The 21,814-nt window shown below is 40.3% G+C and overlaps 1 protein-coding gene across 1 annotated transcript; it reads right to left on the minus strand.

Moving 5' to 3' along the window:
- Positions 1–9,023: 9,023 nt before the first annotated feature.
- LOC124595365 (zinc finger matrin-type protein 5) lies at positions 9,024–21,814 on the minus strand. The gene is made up of 3 exons (XM_047134084.1): positions 21,571–21,814; positions 18,169–18,306; positions 9,024–13,048 (listed from the first exon to the last, which is right to left on the minus strand). Exons 1-3 carry the CDS (start codon positions 21,695–21,697, stop codon positions 12,786–12,788), a joined length of 528 nt encoding a protein of 175 aa, XP_046990040.1. The 5' UTR covers positions 21,698–21,814; the 3' UTR covers positions 9,024–12,785.

A 21,814-nucleotide genomic window follows, 5' to 3' on the forward strand; every position in this document is an offset into this window, starting at 1 on the left:
CACAACTGATGTTTCCTGTTGTTTTTGGTAGCCTGCTTCTATGAACATTTTTAACGGGACATCTTGATCTGAGCAGCTTTGATGAGGGCAAAATCAAACTAGGATGTGTGCAAGTGTCTCAGGCCTGATCCTGTTGTGGAGTAAGCTTCCCAAAAGAAATGTAACTAGTCTATAGTTTTGTGGGGAATCATGTGTTTTTCCTGGTTTTAAGATGGTGATCATCTTAGCTCTCTTGAGTTGATGGAGAACATTTTTTTTCTCTGTAAGATGTCAGTGAAAAACCTGGCAAGCCACTTTCTTGTATAGTTATAGAAATCTACAAGGAATTCAGTATGAGTACTGATTGTCAATTAACAATGAATGAAAACACAAAGATACTGGCAAAAAGAATGTCATCAGTATGTTATACTCAGGATTCTCATCAATTTGTAGCAGCAAATGTCTTTTGCTGACATACTATTCCTATATAAATTCAGTTCTTAGCTATGGGATTCTTATCTGGAGATCGAAGACACAAAAAGCAGATGCAATTTTTAGTATTATTCCCCCACTTAATTTACTAAAACTTAATACAGCAGAGCGGAGTGCAAGATCTAGGACTCTATAAAGAATAGTTTTACAGGTGGTTTAAAAGTGACTTTTTATTTAAAACTGAAATGGCACACCAAAGGAAAATGAATTAGTCTCCCAAATTAACTGTCCTTGGAGGAGATTATATGGTAAGTTCTATGGCACTACGTACAGTACCTACATGGGCACAAAATGCATGCCGGATAGAACGTTTGTGGCGTGAACATTCAGTTACTCACTGGCTACTAGAAGGTGTAGAGACAGTGCAGTTTGGGAGAACTTTCAACCTTGATGGCAAGTGTTCAACCTCAAGAGTGTGGCCACATGGCATGTCCGTTGAGATGTGGGCACAGGACTGAACCGATGCTGACACCACAAGGAGAAGAGCTGGACTGTGCAAAGCTAGGCTGGCACAAGTGTTGTCAGACCCCTGGGCTACCGTCTTTGAATCAGTAGAAAGTGACTATAGTGTCCAGGTATTCGGTCAGATCACAGAATTGACTGCTGCTAGCAGAAGTTGGCTTGCAGAGAAAAACTTGCAGCCTTAGAAGACAGTTTTATTGATATTGGAACATGTGGGATAGCCAAGGGCCAAACACAGCTCTCCCCCCCCCCCCCCCCCCCCACACACACACCCCTCCTTCCCACCCACCCATGAGAGTGGAGCTCGGTTGATGAGTGAGGTGACGTCCAGAAAACTGGTACCAGTGAAGTAGTGTCATCAAACAGTGATGCTGTGGGCAGTGATCTCGACACTGTGGGTGCCTGTCATTTGATGGAGACAAGTGCTGGACATTGTAGTATCATGTCTGAGGTGGGTGGCATGGTCAACTATCAGCAGTGCCGGGCTACTGCTTGACAGCAAGCTCTGGTGCCGAGATGGTGGCAAGCGCAAAAGTAAGCAAGCTAGTCGTACGTGTGATGGGGGATGTTAGGTCTGTGTCCTATGCTACATGTGCAGCTGTGTGCACATGCTGGACAGGGTTGCCAGTGAGAGGTGGCAGAGGCAGCATTACAGATACGTTGCCAGACAGCTGCGAATATGGCAGGGTGGCCAAGTTCGACAGTTGAAAATGAAAACGCCAAGTACTGTGGGCATGCACCACCAGTTCCTCCACTGTGAGGATGAGTGACAGCAGGCCCCGGGGACAGCACTGTGAGCACCTGAAGTAACACTGCTGTAGGAGAGGCGGAGTTGCTGATGATGCAGCGTTGGGAGCGCAATCAGTTGCTGGCAGTGGCAGAATAGTTGTGTCGCACGTGGGCTGCAAGGGAGATTGGGGGGGGGGGGGGGGGGAGGGGAAGTGGATTTTGTCCAGGACATCAGGGGACACTGGTGCCTGTGTTGTCTACGTTTGACGGGTTGGATGTGGCATGGCAATGCAAGGGTTGTTATTTGTGTTGGCTCTGCCTGTGGTGTGGTAGACTGACATCTCAGTGATGGAGGTTCTAGGCTCAATGTTGGCGATAGTGGCATCAGTGTCAGTGATGTCTGCAACGTCCATGGGGGAGGGGAGAGGCTGGCATCAATCAAGGCAGTGTTGTCTGTGCCTTCGAGAGGGATGGGGGGAGAGGCTGGCATCAATGGTGGTGATAGTGTCAGCACCAGTGGGGTGTTGTTGAACATGAGGCAGGTGGAGCACTGTGAGAAGGGACCGTATATAGGTGGGCTTAAGCCTATTGATCGAAACACTGATAGGAGTGCCATGGAGATGCAGGGTGAACTTGTTGTCCCATTTCAGTACCCCATGAGGGCTGGAGTAGTCTGGGTGAAGTGTGTGCTGGTGAGCATCAATGTGCAGCATAACATGGGTACATGAGGTGAGGTGCCATGAATGAATGTCCTGCATTCACTGTGGTGATGGGGAGGGGTGGGTCGCAGGCAGGTCATGCTGTCCTGCAAGCCAGCAATGAATTCAGTCAGGATGTCGTCCATGGGCAGGTCATGGGGCTCTAGGACGTCACCTGGTACAGTGAACAGCTGGCTATAAATGAGGTCTGCCGCTGACATGTCAAGGTTGGTCTTGTGAGTGACACGGAGGCCGAGAAGTACTAGTGGCAGGGCAGTGATCCACCTGCTCCTGTGGCAGGCAACAGTAGCCTTCAAGGTATGGTGGTGGTATTCAACCATGCCATCAGCAGCAGAGAGGCAGCTCAGATCAGATGCAGGTCAGCCTGGAAAACGGCTGATCAAAAGTGGTGCCCATGGTCCATTATGATTTGGCATGGGTAGTCAAAATGGGCAATACACGTGAAGACTAAAGCACTGGCTACCATGGCAGTGGTGACATAGGGTATCAGCATTGCCTCAAACCAGCAAGTGAATCTTTCCACCATTCTGAGAAGGTAGCAACAGCCATCACATGGAGGTGGGGGGCCGATGATGCCCACGAGAATGAAGGCAAAGCGATTCCTAACGCCTGGGAAGAGGGTGACGGGAGCACGTATGTGACGGCCCGCTCTCAGGTGAGACAGGAGCATGCGCAGGTCCTGCAGTCTGTCTGAATATCTGGCAATATGAAAAAGCTGCATTAACACACAGGTGGACATGCACATGCCATAGTGCACTGTGTTGTGTAACTGGTCTAATGTGGCCTTACGACAGTCAGGAATTGATGTGGTGAGTCGGTGGACATGCGGAACCAGATATTACTGTTTGAGCCAGGAGATGAGGTACATTGAAGGTGGAGCCTGGATGCGGTATTGAGGCACAGGCAGAAGAGTTCTGGGTTGTGCTACTAGGTGGTGCTAAGTGCATCGTATTCCAGAGAAGAGGCAAAGCTGCAGGTATGGGTGGGGCACTCAGTGATGACATTTACTTTCAGTGACATGATGTACGTCGTGCCATAAATTCAGACATGAATGACAGCTGACTGAATTGTGTGGGAAGCATTGGTCATAATCTTTTGCAAGGGCAAATGTTGCGGGCTTCTGGTCACCAAAGACTGAATTAATGGGCCTCCACCAACAGCTGAAAGTATTTGATTGCCTCATAGATTGTGAGGAGCACTCTGTCATATGTGCTCCAGCATTACTGAGCAGAGGGAGTAGCACTGAGAGGCAGAGAGCTTGCAGGAGAAGAAAGCGAGTGGCTGCCAAGTGTTGCCAACATGTTGCAGGATGACAGTGGCCCTCTGGCTGGCATCAATCACAATAGCAAGTGGGGTGGTAGGGTTGGGGTGAATGAGCAGGGTAGCATCTGCCAAGGTGAGCTTGGTGGCAGAGCAGTTGTCTTCCTTTTCCAGTGTCCACGGCACCGGGTTGTTGTGAAGGATAGTGGTGAGTGGCTCCTGCATCGCAGCTGCATTCTCAGATGGTGATGGAAGAAGTTTAACATACCGGGAAAGTGCAGAGGTCCTTGAATGTCTCTGGTCACGGGAGTTCAATGATAGCTTGCCCCATGTCAGGCAGGGGATGTGAACCAGTGCCAGAGATGAAATGGCCAAGAAATGCCACCTCATTGGCACCCGTGGCACACTTTTCTGTGTTGATGATGATGCCAGCATCGTGGAGATAGTCAAAAATACTGTGGAGGTGCTCACAGCGCTCCTCAGGTGTCACACAAAAAATGAGTACATCGTCCAAGTAGGCGAAACAGCAGGTAGACGCCATCCAAGAAATGATGATACATTCTTTGGTCTGCATTAAGGGGGCAGAAGGTCTCATAGAAACAAAATGGCATGACGGTGGTGGTCTTCCAGATGTCCTCAGGTGCAAATGGAATATCAGTGAAAGACTTGGTGCAGTCAATTGCGCTGAAAATTGAAGACCCAGCCAGCATGTTATTGTAGCTCTATAGCAGCAGTATGGGTATTGGTTAGGCATGGTGCGAGTGTTTACCATCCAGTAATCACCACATTATCATCAGGAGCCACCCTCCTCCTTGGCAAGGTCAAAGGCAGATGCCTATTGGCTCATCATATGACACAGCACATCAACGGCAAGGAGCTCATTAAACTCAGCCTTGGCAATCTCGAGTTTGTGTGGTGCTAGGGGCTGTGGCCGGCAGAAAATAAATGGAGGTCAGCATATGGACCGGAATACGTCACTTGCTTCACATCGAAGAAAACAGCGAACTGAGATGTGCACTTCGTTGATCTCCGAGCATTGCTGTCAATGGGACACCAGCCGGCAACATCAGGAAGCAGGCAGCAGTGCCCAATGAAGTCTGTTCGGATAATGGGGTCGGTGTCATTAGCGACGGTGAAGGTCCAGGGGACGTATCGTCGAAGGCCGAGGCCAAGGACATGAAGATGTATGCTGCTGGTGGGGATAGTAGGATTATTCTCTGCCTTCAAGAGGGGGGCTGAAGTGGCACCAGGATTCTATATAACACACCACAGAAAGATAGACATCTTAGAGATAGCATTGATCAGGAACGGTGTGACTGCGCAAGCGTTGCAGATAAACAGGTGTTGGGAGACTGTGGAGGAGCTGAGCTTGCCTAATCCCTGTGGCTGTTTGCTTTTGGGTGCCAAGAGCAAGGTTCCCTGCATTTCGCAGCATCTGGGGAAAACAGTTGTGGTACCAGCAGAGGTCAGCAGATGTCAACAGTCTGGCTAGAGCTGCAGCAGCAGTAGCTGTTATTGTGCTGGCAGATGGTGCTGTGCAGATGGGAACTGCTGGAACTGAGGCAGGCCATGGTTGCCTCCAGCGTTGTCATGTCGGTGCTGAGGCAGGTCAGCACATCATGTACTCCCAGCTGCTGTGTGCTGTGCTGCAGTCTGGCAGTGAGGGGAGTAGCCAGTGTCGTCATTCGCTGTGCACCAAGCGGAGGGGGTGTGCTAAGGGCAGGAAGGGTGGCATGATGATCAGCTGACTGCAGAGGGTAGGGGTGGGGTTGACACACAGCGGCAATAGTTGTGTCATCTCATGCTACCTGTCAGTGAGGCAAGTGGCGTCAGTGAGGGAGAGGTTGGCATGTGATGCCTTAGCTTTTGTATTGGGATTGGGAGGTGAGCCAGGCAGATATCATACAAGACACAAACAGAGACGATGTCTGGCTCTGGCACGCTTTTGATGTGGTGCAGATGCCCCCATTGCTCAAGGGAAACATAAAACATAAAACTTATGACCACCATTGTGAAAAGGTGAAAAACTTTCTTCCACTTCTTTATTTGCTTCCTATCAAAATAGTGGTCATCCATTAGCTGGTCTCTGTGGCCCACACCAATTTACTCTTCAGAATGAGATTATCACTCTGCAGCAGTATGTACACTGATATGAAACTTTCTGGCAGTTTAAAACTGTGTGCTGGACCAAGACTTGAACTCCGGACCGAGTTTGAGTCTCGATCCGGCACACAGTTCTAATCCGCCAGGAAGTTTCAACCTAGTTCTTATTGTAATCCACAATACAGTCAGGTTTCATCTTCTCTATCATTCCCATCTGTATTCAGAGACTGACATCACATGCAGTTATTTCTAGATTTTGTTGTGAAAATAAATACATCCCTAGTTCCCTTCCATTTCATGTACGGCAAGTGGTGTTATCTGCAAAATGAAAGCTCATTTTTTCAGCCTCTGGGCTACTAGATATGTAGCTAGGCCTTTCCTATTACTGCTTTAGTTTTACTTTTCCAAAAAGATTGAGTAGATCAGGGATAATGTAAAAACAAGCCATAAATAGAGTATGGCCATAGAAACTTTCACACAGTCTGTTTATTACATGCAAAATGCTGTTATACGCATTTGCCTGACTACCAGAACATACTCGTATTTAACATTTCAAAATGTACCCACTTCCACATTACATAAAAATCTTATGCTGTATTTCAAACAGTGGGAAATCCAGGACAATGTAACAATATTACGAAAAGGGAAGTTGCTACTCGTCATATAGCAGAGACACTGGGTCACAGTTATGCACAACAAAAAGGCTGTCACATTGTCGTGTGTGTGTGTGTGTGTGTGTGTGTGTGTGTGTGTGTGTGTGTGTGTGTGTGTGTGTGGGCGCACTTGCCGACGAAGGCCTTACTGGACGAAAGGTTTATTTGTGAAAGGCTGTTTGTTGTGCCTAACTGCCACTCAGCATCTCCGCTAAATGGCGAGTAGCAACTTTCCTTTTCGTAACATTGTTATGCCGTATTTGTTGGGCTTTATTTTCATACAAATTTCAAAAACAAGGGGCAAATTCCTTCATCCACAGCGACATTTTCTCTTGGTTGTAAGCTCCTTCACTTTTTGTCATGAGTATATCAAAGATAGGTCTCACCTTGCGGGTAGGACCATGATAATCTCAATTTTTTGAAATAAAAGTCGCATTATCTATGAGCTGTAACATTCACAGAACCAACATAAAATGATTTCTAGGTAAAGACTTTCCTGCAAAGGAGGTCTGCAGTACAGAATTCGTAGATCAACAGTCCGTCAATTTTGGTTATGTAACAAGACACATATGCAAAACTACACAAAAACACTTGTTTCATAGTACTCCACTTGTAAACTGAGTGTGGTTTCAATATCCCTGTTGCAATTAGATTGTGAATAATTTTTTTAGCATAGTAGTTTATCTCTTACCATCTTCAGAAGATATTTGTCAAAAAAGTAGGTGAAACAATCAAAAACAGAAGACTTCTGATCAATTTAAATTTGAATGCCACGCGATTCTTCAAAAACTACAAACTATGGAGCATTAGTGTAGTCATCTATCCACTGCCAAGCTGTGGGGCAGCAGTGTAGTCGTATGTCCTTGCCAAGCCGAAAGAGGAAGATTGATAGGTTGATACAGGGGGACCTCTGACAGCACCATTATCAGTAGGTTCCTCTTGGCGGCTTGCTGACACTTCACCAGAAATCCTTTCTTCATCTATAGCATAAATCATAGAACTATGCTTTCTGCTGTACAACAGATAATGTGTACAGTTACAGAGAAAATGTGACTAATATATTTACCATCACCACTTTCAAAACTAGAAATTTGTTCACCACACTATGAACCCCTACTGTTCAACAAAACATCTACCTCATCACCACCTAAGGACATCTTCAATACAAATACGAAGTATGTAGCAGACAACAACTGGGGCTCTTTTCTCCATGTGTAATCCTGTGAAGCGCTGCACGTGGCTAAATCTAAACACCGCATAGCAAGTAATATTCCTTCCCTGCCAAATATGAAAGAGACATAATACCAACATTTGAATACATTTACAAAGGCTTGGAACAGCAGATGCAGTCCTACATTGCTCATCTTTTCAGAGTAAATCCTTGCAACAAAGAAGCTACATCACTTGTCTCCATAGTGTTAAATGATGCTGGACTTTGCACCCGCTGACAAACAGTGATGCTACATTTGATGACAGTGATTCCTTCAATGACATTTTGGGGCAAAAACAGTGTTTATATTCTTGACATTGATCTCAGGCAAGTGTATTTAAAACTGTACATGGCTTAAGCCCATTTGGAAAGGCTGTCCCAAAGATGTAGAGAAAAATCAATTATGTGATAAGCAAGTTAAAGTTCAAGACAGTAATTATCTATCAAAATAACAGTAGCACTGTCAAAATTTGCTAAATTTGGGAACAATTTCCTCAAAGGTACTGGATGATTATTTTGTTAATGAATGAAAGAACAGATTGAAAATGGTGTGCAGCATATCATTATTGTGGTGGTTGATGAATATTCTGTGTGCAGTACCTGATTGATGGTGTGTTGGGAGAATTAGCATAAAGTTAAACTACAGCAGTAATACAAACTGTTGTTCTTCAGTTTCAGGAGCATTCTCTAGAAACAACTGACTGAAGATAACGATGAGGTTACCTTGATGTGTCAATATTTGTATATTAAGTTGCTGCCTAGGTTCCACAAACATTTGGAGTATTCCCGTTAGTTGGCTAATTAATTCACCCTTTGAGTTTGTTTTTGTACTTTGTACCCTACAACATTATAGTCAAGCGAAATTCCAATTTCTTGTGAACTATGAGCATATAGCCCTCTATAGGTGACACCCTTCTATGAGTATTATGGGATGGAATGGTCATTTTTAGAAATGACAGCAGTCTGTTATTCAAAAAGGATGTTATCTCAGAACACTTAACAGTTTTAATTTTTATCTGCTGTATGAGCCCTTATGTTAAGCCATTTCTTTTGTAGTGTTGCATCTGCAATAATGACATACTAGCTGAACCGCAAGTAATTATTTTTGAAATTAGTACAAACATTTAGTGATTTGGTAAAACTTAGAGGAAGACAATGTTTCGAACACTGCAGATTAAATTCTACACTTCTTAAATTAACTTACACAAATGTCTAACAATTTTTTCCAATGTAAGGTCAATTTAGATGTAATTTGACAAATTTATGCATAATTTAGCAATTATTCTCTTTCAAGTACATGGTAATGTGAAATTTACATGTTGATCTTCATCTTGCTTTTCAGCTGGCAAAGATGATAATTTGAGAGCCTGTAAGACTGTTGAATAAGTAATCTGGATATTTCTGAAGACAGACAAATTTCAAACATAAATAACATAGCAATGCTTTGTATATTTGTTACTAAAATTACATTTCAGCAGTCACACAGAACTTTTTTATTATTGATTTACAACTTTCTACAAAAAAATGTTTGTGAGTGTCACCATTCCTGAACTAGACAGTATATTGATTTCATATTGGAATGGAGGCAAATAAGAACAGGATCTCTGAAAGTAAACATTAACTTTGCTGTACATATTTTTATGGCATGACATTTTACACTTTTATACATAAAGTGGAGATGGTGTAGTATTTCAAGCACTACTATGGCTATTCTCCATTCTACAATAATGATAACTAATATAAAGGCCTAAATCCAAATGATGATGATGATGTCTTCAGTCCGAAGACTGCTTTGATGCAACTCTCCACATTCCTCTAACCTGTGCATCGCTCTGCACATCAACATAACTAATGCAACCAACATCAATTTGAACAAGCCTATTGTATATCAATCTTATTTCCCTCTACAGTTTTTACCACCCTAAAATTCCATCCATTACCAGCTTGACAATTTCTCAACTGATCCTTCCTTTTGTCCAATTATGTCAAATTTCGTTCTTCCCAATTTGATTGAGTTATCATTAGTTACTTTGTCTACCCATCTGATCTTCAGCGTTATTCTGTAGCACCACATTTAAAAAGCTTAAATTCTCTTCTTGCCTCAACTGCTTATCACACACATTTCTCTTCTCCAAAGGGCTGCACTCGAGACAAATATCTTCAGTACAGACTTTCTAACATTACTACGGAACAGAAAGTAGCCTTGGCTATTTTCATACTGCATATTAACAGCACCACAAACGTAGCACAATGCTGCAGAGGCTGTGACTCTACATGATTTCTAAATAAAAACTATGTAGCTAAAGCGTGATTAAGAAAAACATTGATGGCTATTAATACATTTGAATATCTTAAAGTTCATTAAATGAAACTTAGTAGTAAGATATCTAATACATAAGTAGGACCTACTTCCAAGAGCGTAGCACCAGTGCAAGTGTGCTCTGGCTTCTGACCAATCATTGTGTCTGTGTTAGTTTACATCAGGTTTACTCTTAAGATAAATGGATTATAGTAAATAGTATTTTGCTCCCCCTATTTTATCCCTCCTACCTTCAGAATTCCAAAGCACGTACTCCAGTCAACATTATCAAAGGCTTTCTTTAATATAAAAAATGCTATAAATGTAGGTTTGCCTCAGATAAACCTATTTTTAAGACAATTTTTGGAACCAGTATTGCCTTGCCGGCATGTTCCTGTATTTCTAGATAATCCAAACCAATCTCCACCAAGATCAGTTTCAGCATGTTTTTCCATTCTTCTTTAAACAATTTATGTCAATATTTTCCAGCCATGACTTGTTAAAATGATAGTTGGGTAAAATTCACACCTTTTAGCACCTGCCTTTTCCAGCAATTTTTCTACATAGAGTATTTAGTCTTTCTCACCTATCCTGCATACCATTTGGAATAGTTGTGTCATATCTGGCTTCCCCAGATATATCAATAATTCTAAGGGAATGTCATCTACTGCATGGGCCTCGTTTCAACCTCGATCTTTCAGTGCTCTATCAAAGTCTTCTTGTAGAATCATATCTTGCATCTCATCTTTATTCACTTCATCTTCCATTTCTATAATATTGTCTTCTCATTAATTCCCTTGCATATTCCCTCTACATATTCCTTTCAGTTTCCCCTTTTTTATTACTACTGCCTTGTCACATCCGCTCTTGATATTCATACATATGCTTTTCTTTTTTCTCAAGTTATCTTTAACTCTCCTGTGGATGACCTATCTTTCCTCATAGTCATACATGCTTCAACAACTTTTGATTTTCCCTCTAGCAATTTCTGCTTCATTATTTTATATTTTCTCCTTTCCTCAAGTAACTTCAATATATTATGTGTTACGCAAGGGTTTCTAATAAGTCTTGTCTTTCTGCCAATTTGAACCTCTTGTGCCTTCACGGTTTATCTCTCAAAGCTACCTATTTTTCTTCTATTGTATTCCTTTTCCCCATTTTGGTCAACCATTGTCTAAGTTACCCTTTGAAACTCATTACAACCTGTGTCATACTACTACTGATTTATTTAGTTCTTATATCCTTAATTTCCTACCTTTCCGGAATTTCTTCAGTTTTAGTTTGCAGTTTGGAGCCAATAAATTATGGTCAGATTCCTCATCTGTCGCTGGGAATTATTTGTATTTTGAAATATCGATTCAAAATCTGTCTTACCATTAACATTCAGTCGGAATTGTACTTGAGGTCTCAAGGTATCTTCCATGTATGTAATCTTTTTTCACGATTCTGAAATCAACTACTAGCAATGATTAATTTACCTACCAGGTGGCTTCCCTTTTTATTCCTTTCTCACAGTTCATATGCTCGCATTATCTTCCCTTTCCTTCCTTTTCATTCTATTGAATTTCAGTCTCCCATAAAAATTGAAGTTTTGCCTTCCTGAACTATGTGAATAATTTCTTTTATATCATCATACAATGCATCAGTTTCAACATCATCTGCAGCGATAGTAAGCAGTAAAACTTGTAATACTGTGGTGGATGTTGACACAGTATCTATCTTTGCTACGATAATGTTTTTAATACACTATTAGACATACTACTGCATTACTCCTATTTGACTTTGTATTTATAACCCAAAAATTCCCCCACCAGAAGTTCTGCTCTTTCTGCCAACACACTTCACTAATTTCCAGTACACCTAAATTCAACCTGACCCTTTCCCTTCTAAAGTTTTCCCAATTAAAACACCTTCCTAACTCATTCCCATCCAAGAGATGGACATCCTCCCAACTCATTCCCACCCCAGAGATTGACATAATCAACCCAGAAACTTGTTTGTGGATTACTGTGTTGATGGTGCCTCTTCCTGAATGGGATGTTGGATTATGGGAACTAAATTTTAGTGCATGTTGGACACAATGAAGTAAAACAGAAGAAAACCCATACGTGAAAATATTTACACAATGTACTATTTGGTTTCTGTCGAATTGCATACCTACATTCTTAAAAACATTTTCCTGTTTTTCATTCCAAGAGCCCATCACTATAATTATTTCTCACATTTATCTTTTCATATTTTTACTGGCAACTTCCTCGAAGCAAGCTTCTTCGTAATTATTAACATAAATTTCTCCATATCAGTATCAATGACATCAACCTGTCTTGATCTTTCATCTAAATTTGGCACAGCTGGCTTACAGGTGGTTGTGCACCGACTGTCTAGCATGCACATTGGCCTGAATGACTAGATACCAAACTTTGGCTGCAATAGCAGAATTGTTGGTGTTTGTTTGCGCCACAGAACAGTGGTAGTATAGGGGAGGGGGAGGTTGACTGACATCCCTAGGGGGTCTGTGTGTGTGTGTGTGTGTGTGTGTGTGTGTGTGTGTGTGTAGGAGGTGGTGGGGGGAGGGGTAGGAGGCAGCATGCATTTTGTGTAAAATTGTGGCATCCAACCAGTCATAACTCTGGTTTTCTTAGTGAGCCATCAACCTAATTGCTTTGAACCAACTGAAACCAAAACTTGCATAGGAAAGAAGTTTAAGAAAGCCGTATAATTCAGAACCAACTGCACAGAAGAGCACAGGGAAAATATAAGATACCCATGAGCTGAAAGAACAGTCCCAACATCATGGAATTTAGAACAACAAATTGTTGAATTTAAACTTTACGGGTTACGAATAAACATGCAATACATCCAGCCTTAATATACACATATCAGCCCCAAGTTTCAAATTCTGCATTTGTGAAATCTTCCACTCTTAGTGGTTGGAGAGATGGAGGAAGATCAGGAACCTCTTGTAGTTCAGGTGGAAGTTCCCAGAGAACTGTTGCTTTAGGTTTGTGCTCCTCAACAGTGCTCTTGGAGGTTTTCATTTTACTTCTCTTTTGTAGCCAAGATGTCAAAGTTGGACCATCATCATGATCAAGATCCAGTCTTGTGTACTTCTCTCTTTCCAGTCGCTCTTCTTCTCCTTCAACTGAAAGACAAAGCAATAATATTTTACAAAAATGATGTAACGTAATTAAAAAGTCTTCTGGTCCTACTGAAGTGTCAAGACCAGTTTTGAACTCTTAAAATGCATCATTAGGTGATCTGTTCGTTATGTGAATAACATATTTATTGTTTGAAATAACCAGTTTTAAAAATAAAAGACCACTAAGCATAGTATACTTATGTTTAAATTTAAATCACTGTAGTATGCATAAAAAGAAATTATAGCCAAGTTCTACCATAAATTGTCAAAGCAATAAAAATAAATAACTTGATGGAAAGCCCGAAAACCAACCTATAGAATAAGGGCACATCTCAGTAACTCTGAAAAACAAAAGAAATCTGAAAAACCATAGGTGCTGTAAGAACATCCAAATAAATGAAGTCACATAAACATAGCCTAACTTAAGTAGGGAACAGAAAGAAAGAAGCCCTCAACTGTTCAGAGACGTAGTGCAGCATCAAACTCAGCTGAACTGGCAGGACGCTGTTATGAGACCGCATGGAAAATAGCATACGCGCAAAGTCAGATCAGGGTCGAATCGCGTGTACCAACGAGAAGGATGGAAACTGGCTGTATAATGTTACTAAACTAATCTCCTCCGAACAAGGGGATGAATGTACCAACATCTACTGTCAATGCGTAAAGAACATGCTTCTAGGATCCAATGAACTCCAAAAATTAGCCAAAAGGCTTTTATGGCATACATCCACCTGTGCATTGTTTTGTCAGGATTTTTTTTCCATGAGCATTAAATTTCCAATTCTTCCAAAATATTACATGTACTTGCCCTTGGTTTCTTGGTGTAGTAGCTGAAGATCAGAGGGGATATTTTGTCAATTCTTCTGGAGGTATTACCATAATATGGTATTCTATGATAAACCTTATTATGAGACACTGTATATGGAGCGCAAGGCTAATGGAACCACCAAGCAGTCCACAGACCACAGAATGACTATAATTCCCATGCTTGATCTTTAAAACACTCCTATTAAAGTCGGGGACAAAATTGGCCCAACATCCACTGGAGTGGGCTATGAACTGAATTATCTAAACTCATACTCAAAGACTTCTTCAGACAATTGGACATTATGCAGCTTGTGCAGCACTGATATGAATGCTGCCACTGTGTACGGTATTGGATGGTTTGAAGAATGATGAATTACCAGGTCGGAAGTTGTACGTTTTCTGTAAAGTTTCGTAACTGTTGGCATTCTCTCTCAGCATAAAAGGTATCTAACAGCAGCTGGATGCCATTAACGTTCAGATGTTCAATAGTAAACTGGATGTTATCATTCATGCTATTTAGCTCAATGGGGGACACTATTAAATTCTTGGGATGTGCCACTATACTCCATTTTAAAGTTATGTGTTCAATGACATAACTGCTATAAAAGATTGTGTGTGCACTCGCTTATGCAATTCTCTGGTACATACTGCAGTTTTGCACACAAACTTTTTCAACCAGATGAGTGTCAGACAATAAATCCAAAAATTCTAAGATCAATCCCTAGTTTACCACAAGAGTTTCATGCACGTAACACAGTTTTTGCCAATGACACTGTTGTATGTATAAAAAATGCAAAGTTGTACCACAGATTCTACACTGATTAAGATGTCCCACTCCAACTGTCTAACGAAGTACTGTGCTGGGGAATATTTTGTTGACCTGCTCTTTGTTCTCCTCCAACAACCAGAAATTTAATGTTACATTTTGACTTCACAGGCTAATGTAATGTACACACTGCAAAGGATACACTGTGTACCAGTACAGTTACGCATCTTTCAAATTTCATTTGCAGGTTGTGTCTTAACGGAAAGTACTGCTTCTATGCTATCTTTTGTGCCAAATCTTTTTTAACTTTACTGAAAAGATTATCAAGATTATTTTACTTTTATAGAAGACAAAAAGCCTCAAAATATTTGAGAGGGATAAGCTGTTCCTGTGTATTGGGGTAAGCAGTTCCTGTGTATTGGGGTAAGCAGATCCTGTGTATAGCTTCTACCACTCTGGCCTATCAAGTGCCATAGTGCCATGTATGGAAGAGGAAAATTGTCATCAGTATCATCTAAAAGACCATAATGAAAGAGTTCTACAATAATAATGATATATGGCACCACCATTGACAATACACACACAAATAATGTCGGTAGAATATCATTACAAACAGAGGCATTCATTTCTGTGAGCAGCTACTTCAGCAGTATGTTTGGACAATAATTCTGGAGCAGAGTGTTTTACAGACATGCTACATGAAGTAACAATTTTGCTACTTATACATTACATGTAAACAAGATAGAAAAGCAGGAAGTCAAAAGGAGAATACTTTTACAGGCAAAAAGAAACACTTCAACTACAGATGTCACCCGTCATGTACAGAAATTAAATATGAACAGTGGCACAAATGCACAAAAGGAAACTGAAGACATCTGAAATGTGGTGCTAGAAGATCGTCATAAACTAAATGTTGAGACAAAGAATCCAATAAAGAAGTAGCAGACTGAACATGTGAAGAGAGAAATACATAGAAGAGTCCTGACAGAAGGAAGAACTGCTTGCCAAGATTGATGTGTGGGATTAACCTGGTGGAGGAGTGGCCAGTACAATGGAAATGTTGACTATGGTAATGAACGGAACTGTCTGTGCTCCTGTCATTTAGATCCTTAGCCCCTATGGTGAAGTATGATGAGATAATTGTGGTTAACATGAATAAACATATTAAAAATATTACTAAAATAAAAATTAAATATTTGTATAACATTTCTTATGTGCACGCATGCATATTTTCACAAGTCAGTTCTCAAAAAATTGGCTTAAACATAAAGGCAGAGCTCAAAGAAAACAATGTGAACATATTACAACAGATAAATGTGGTTTGGTAATTGCTCAAGAAAAAATGGATGAGCCAGCCATTCAGCAATAAACTATGACTACCAACTTATTAGTTTTGGGTGGAGTATAAACAACACACAAAACTCTAAAACATGTACCACATTCATCTTTACGTCAGCTAACATAGGGAGAAGGTCTCCACTTAATTACTTCTGCCCTGTCTTCAGAATGAAACAACCACTTAAACTCAAAACATTGTTTTCTATCAGGAACAAAATTTTACAAGAAATTTGCAAAGGAAATGAAAGTTTATTAAAAACAACAGATCATAAAGGCAGGTACAACATTCGTCATAAGTAACGCAAACTACAATATTACTTAGAGGCCTCAAGAGCAGTGGTTGATAATGAAGGGGGACAGCTGCAAAATCCCTTTTCATTTCAATACATGATTACAGTATACTGCTTTTACAAGAAAATCATGTGTTAAGTTTTAAAGTGCATGACGGTAATGTCTTGTCATTTTCCTGAAATCAATATCTCGCTACTCATAGAGGAATACTGGTTGAAGGTTTCAGGCGGCCAGAGGGAAGTACAGGAGCATGGAGCACAACTGAGTGCTTACAGGCCTGAGGTTAGTGTTCCAATCACACTGGAGTAAATGCAATTGGCATAGCAGCATCTTCATGGTCCAGAAGTTATCAGCAAATGTCCTCAGTGTGTGCAGTGATGAAGAGCAAAACGGTTTCATGTTATAAGTGTGTAGCAAACTGTGTGTACATCAAAGAACATTCTATAACATAGAAAAACTGAATGTGACAATGCACTTGTTTGTTAAGACACTGGCATATTCATGAGGGTGAGTTTGCTCTATATGCTCTGCTGATTTAGGTTTTCCTAATTCATTCCAGGCAAATGCCAGGATGGATTCTTCATCAAGGCCATGACCACCTGTCCTCTCTTCATAAAGGGTGCTTATGTATTCAGTATGTATTTATATTTTGAGCTACTGATTTTATTGAGAGATGATCCTTGAATGAATAAACAATTAAATAAAATAAAAAAAATGAAAATTTGTTTTATTGAAATAGGAGAAGTAATGTAGGGGGACAATAAAAACTGAAAAATGTTGCCCTGATTCTTACATATTATTAGTCTATGACATATGGATTAGTGAATGAATGAATGCAGAGGCTGATCCAGAACAGACAAACAAATGATAGTAGGGTGACAGTTGTAAGATTAGTGACAAGAAATCTATAATCAGTGGTATCATGGATGGCCAAGGATTACTACCACAGGCAGTTACAACAAATAAGCAGTTTATGCATTAAACCAAAGCAAATTGGTAGCTGCTTCCATTTCCCCATACACCATCTTGTTTCAGTTTCCTTTTCATCACATCTCAATATAAGAAATTTCTATTAGGTGCAGACTGTCACAGTACTTCTTTATACAGGATGTGTCATAATTAATGGCACAAACGCATACAGTTGAAAGTATGCAATCCTAGAAGCAGAAAAGTAACAGTAAACATAGGGTCGAAAATGCATACCTTATGAGCTAAGAGCAATTTTTCCTCTTTGGTACTGTGAATCAAATCTCTACTATAAGCTCTTTGCTTTCCATATTTTGGGAAGGGATAATATGAACCAAAACAAGAAAAAAAGTCAAGTAAACATGTGCTCTAAAATGCATACCTTAAGAGCTATGAGCACTTTTTCAATCTGCGGTACTTTGGACAACTCTTCTAATGAAGAAGTGCTCATAACTTTTAAGGTATGCATTTTAGAACACATGTTTACTGGACATTTTTTCCTTGTTTTGGTCCATATCATCACTTCCCAATACGAAAAGCAAAGAGCTTGCTGTAGGAGAGATTTGCTTCACAGTATTGAAGGTGAAAAATTGTTCATAGCTCTTCAAGGTACGCATTTTTGACACTATGTTACTGAGGCTTTTGCTTCTAGTATCATGTACTTTCAACAGTATGCATTTACACCATTAATTATGATACACCCTGTATAATTTCTTCAAAAGCAGCAGTGTGAAATTTGAACAAAATTTTCTAACATTTTTCCCTATCAGCATAAAAAAAATATCTTAAAGAGAGATCACAATGTAAAGGAATGATGTCAGATATGTAAACATTTACTTAATACATAGACTGGTTGTAACATCTACATCTGAAACAAAATCTGTAGACTTTCCTCTTCAAGTAAAGCAGGAAGTTTATGTCATATTCAAGTTGCTAAAGAAATTCGTCCAATTACCTTTCATTTTTAAATTCATTAAATCTTCTGCAGTGTAGTGTGAAAATCTGCAGTTGGTGCCAAAAACACATTCACGAGTCTGCTGATACCTCTTGCACGGTACTTTTGCTGATTCTTCTGCCAATATGGTCTTTGCATCTATAATTACAAAAACTTTTATCTCTATATTATAAAAACAGTATGAATTGTTTGATTTCACTATATGATGAAGATATATGTACATCAAAGCAATGTAATACAGATAGACTATATTAAATGGCATTTAAGACCATGTGATTGATTTCAACTATTCAAAGCAATAATGAACAAATTCATAACTAGTCAAATGCTGTCACTGACAACACATTCTTTTTCTTTTTCCCAAAAACGTAGCCTTAATTTACTGCATCTGCCATAACACAGTATTAATCATATGTGTACAGTAAATAAACATAATGAATCTACTGATGAAAAGCTAGTTTTCAGCCAGACAGCAATGCTAAGATACTGTGATGTTTTGACATATGTCAGACTCTTCATAGTCTTTCAAAGTGTTGAGACACTGCAGATGCACCCACATTAATACACAGGAGATGGCTGTTTCCACAATCCGGCTGCAGACAGCTGAGTATAATAGGGCAGACAGGCTCTGTTCAAATATATTTTGAAACACTGTTGATCTGCATAGTGTGCTGTCCAGTGCTGGCCACAACTTGGCATATAGTCCCTAATGCGAGTTACCAACCTATAAACTTAGTTGATAACTTTCATCCCTACTGACAAGATTTTTGTTGTTTGTTATTTCTACAGATTTTTTCCTTTATTTTGTTTTCTCAACAGCTGCTGGCTAGGTGCAGCAACTTATCATTAAAACTGAGTATATGTTTTACATTTTGGCTGTTCTCTGCCAGTGCTGATTTCTCTCTGTATACATCACAATGTTACTGATATACAGCACTGTAGTTGCCTGATGTATGGGAAGACACATTCAAATGGAATGCTACATATCCCTGCAAATGAAGTTGCAGTAGGTCCTTCATCTTTGGTGATGCCTGAAAGACTATTTTGATGTAACGTTTTCCCAGCAGCCTGAAAATCTTGGCTGAGAATGGCTCCATATAGGGAAGAAAACTGAATATGTTCTGTCCTTCCTGATTTACTGCATCTATTCTTTCCTTTAACACTCTTCTTATATGGTACACAATGTGCACATTTCGTCAGAACACTGTCTTAGTGTTACAGCTGACTCGTACCCAATAGCAAAACTGGTTAGGAATGTATGCCTCTCCAATGGATGGTAACAGCTCGTTGCATGCAAGTATAGATCTGTTTGAAAGTACCTTATATAAACTGTATAACCTAGGATACCTCTACCTTCTTCCCGATTAAGATATCCAAGGAAGGTAGATACACTCTACACAGAATTCTCTGAAAAGTTGGCACTCCAAACAGACACCCAAAATGCAAGCAATGCTTTTGTTATGTTAATACATTTGCAGCATGTGAGAATGGCAGCCACTGTCCAAGTTTCTGAGTCACTTAAAAAGCATTCAACAAAATAATACATTCACAACACAACTAGATCAGAATGAATATCTTCCTTTCTTGGCTATCATATGAAGAAAGAAAGCTGGTGGTACACATGCAGCTTATAGGAAGAAGGCCCACACAGACCTGTACCCACATGCAACAAGCTGCTAACATCTAGTGCTGAAATATATAGTACTAACAACTCTGGTCCATATGGTGTGTGTCAGCTATACAATGAAAGTCTCCCAGCTGCACAACAACACCTGAAGGAGGTTTTCCATCAAAATTGATACAGTGAATGCTCAGATTGGAAGTGTGCTCAAAGAAAGAAAAGATTCAGTGAACCAGATAGAAGGTTTAGGAGGACAGAGACATGGTTTTCTTCCTTTCATGTGGCCACTCTCAACCAAGACTGCACGGCTGCTTGGAAAATGTGACATCAAAACCATTTTCCCTCCAGACCACCAATAAAGATGAAAGATATTCTTGGTTCTGTGAAGTACCCACTGACACTTCACATACTTAAGGTATATCTTACCTCTAATGAATGTGCAGGCAAATTCAGCACTATCTCAATACACTGCAAGGAACACAATACAACTGATGTGTACATTTGGGACACACAAAGAAATCAGTAGTGGCAGAGTGCAACCTAAACAAAGAACTCATGTTTGCTATTGAGAACAAAAAAAAAAAAAAAAAAAAAAAAAAGGCTCTGAGCACTATGGGACTCAACTGCTGTGGTCATAAGTCCCCTAGAACTTAGAACTAATTAAACCTAACTAACCTAAGGACATCACACACATCCATGCCCGAGGCAGGATTCGAACCTGCGACCGTAGCGGTCGTGCGGTTCCGGACTGTAGCGCCTTTAACCGCTCGGCCACTCCTTTTGAGAACACCAAGATGCTGTGCCGAGCCAGTGACTACTGGAGAAGCATAATAAAGGAATTTTATAAATAAGCATCCATGAACATTTTGTCAACAGGGATCAGGGTTATCAAATAAACTGTGTGTGTAGTCTCACATTTGTGGCTACACGTTTTAATCTTAGTCAGCATTCCCTACAATATTGGAGTGGATAACTTCATGCTCTTACGAACATATGTGAAAGTTTAACTGTAATAGCAAAACTAAATTATTTAGACATCTTCAATAATTGTGACAGAAGGAAGAGGTACACCAGAGATGAAGTCTTAATAAACCCTAGGCTACAGTTCTCGTAGTGCTTACTTGGAAACTCCCAAATACTACTTGGTCTGTCTGTATACCGGCTTCGTTAAAGTAGCTCTTCAAACATCTGTAATTGGGTGCTTGTAATATTCGTTTGTGTCATCTTCGTACTGGGCCTAGCAATTGTGGCGGCCCTATGCAAAACAATCATTCGAAAACAACAGGCACGCATGACGTCACATAACACAACACACTTACGTCACGGCTCAAAGCCAGTGGACGGTATCTAATATCACAATTGACTCGGATTGCAGAGTATTGATGTAAATGTTGCAATTCTGTGTGTGTATCAGGCACAGTTGTTTCCTGGCTGACCTTTCACACTTCTGCGGAATGTGCGTTGTTTTGATACTTCCTGGGTCACTAAAGCACATTCCGCTATAGAGTGAAAGAATTCTACCACTAAGAATTATTTCAAACAATCTGACATCAGCTGTAACTGTGTAAAAGAGTCACAAAATCTTGAATTTAGCATAAAAAGTTGGGTATATAACTTCACGAAATATAAACACAAATGGTTTATGCAATAGTAGTCATATATGATTTTATCAGGATGAGTGAAAAACGGTTTTCCTGGTAACTTTACATTACATCAACTTGCAGGAACAGCAAGGCTCAGGTATTGTAAGATAATAAAGTTATAAATTCACTATACCATACCGCGAAAAACATCATAATGTTCTTTTCTCAATCTCACGTGCATTGACCCTGATATGTGTTTTTTCCTCGCTTCATAATCATCAACAAATGATCTGTCACAATAATCGCAGTAATAACGTTTACCCATCTAAAATAAACCAGTTTAACCGATATGACGCTGCTGATCAGCTAAAACGAATAACCACCTCGGCACCTCAAGTCGGGTCCTGAACTGTACACACTACACAACTCGCAAAGTAAACTG

This window comes from Schistocerca americana, chromosome 2 (assembly GCF_021461395.2).
Source record: "Schistocerca americana isolate TAMUIC-IGC-003095 chromosome 2, iqSchAmer2.1, whole genome shotgun sequence".
Classification (NCBI taxonomy): domain Eukaryota; kingdom Metazoa; phylum Arthropoda; class Insecta; order Orthoptera; family Acrididae; genus Schistocerca; species Schistocerca americana.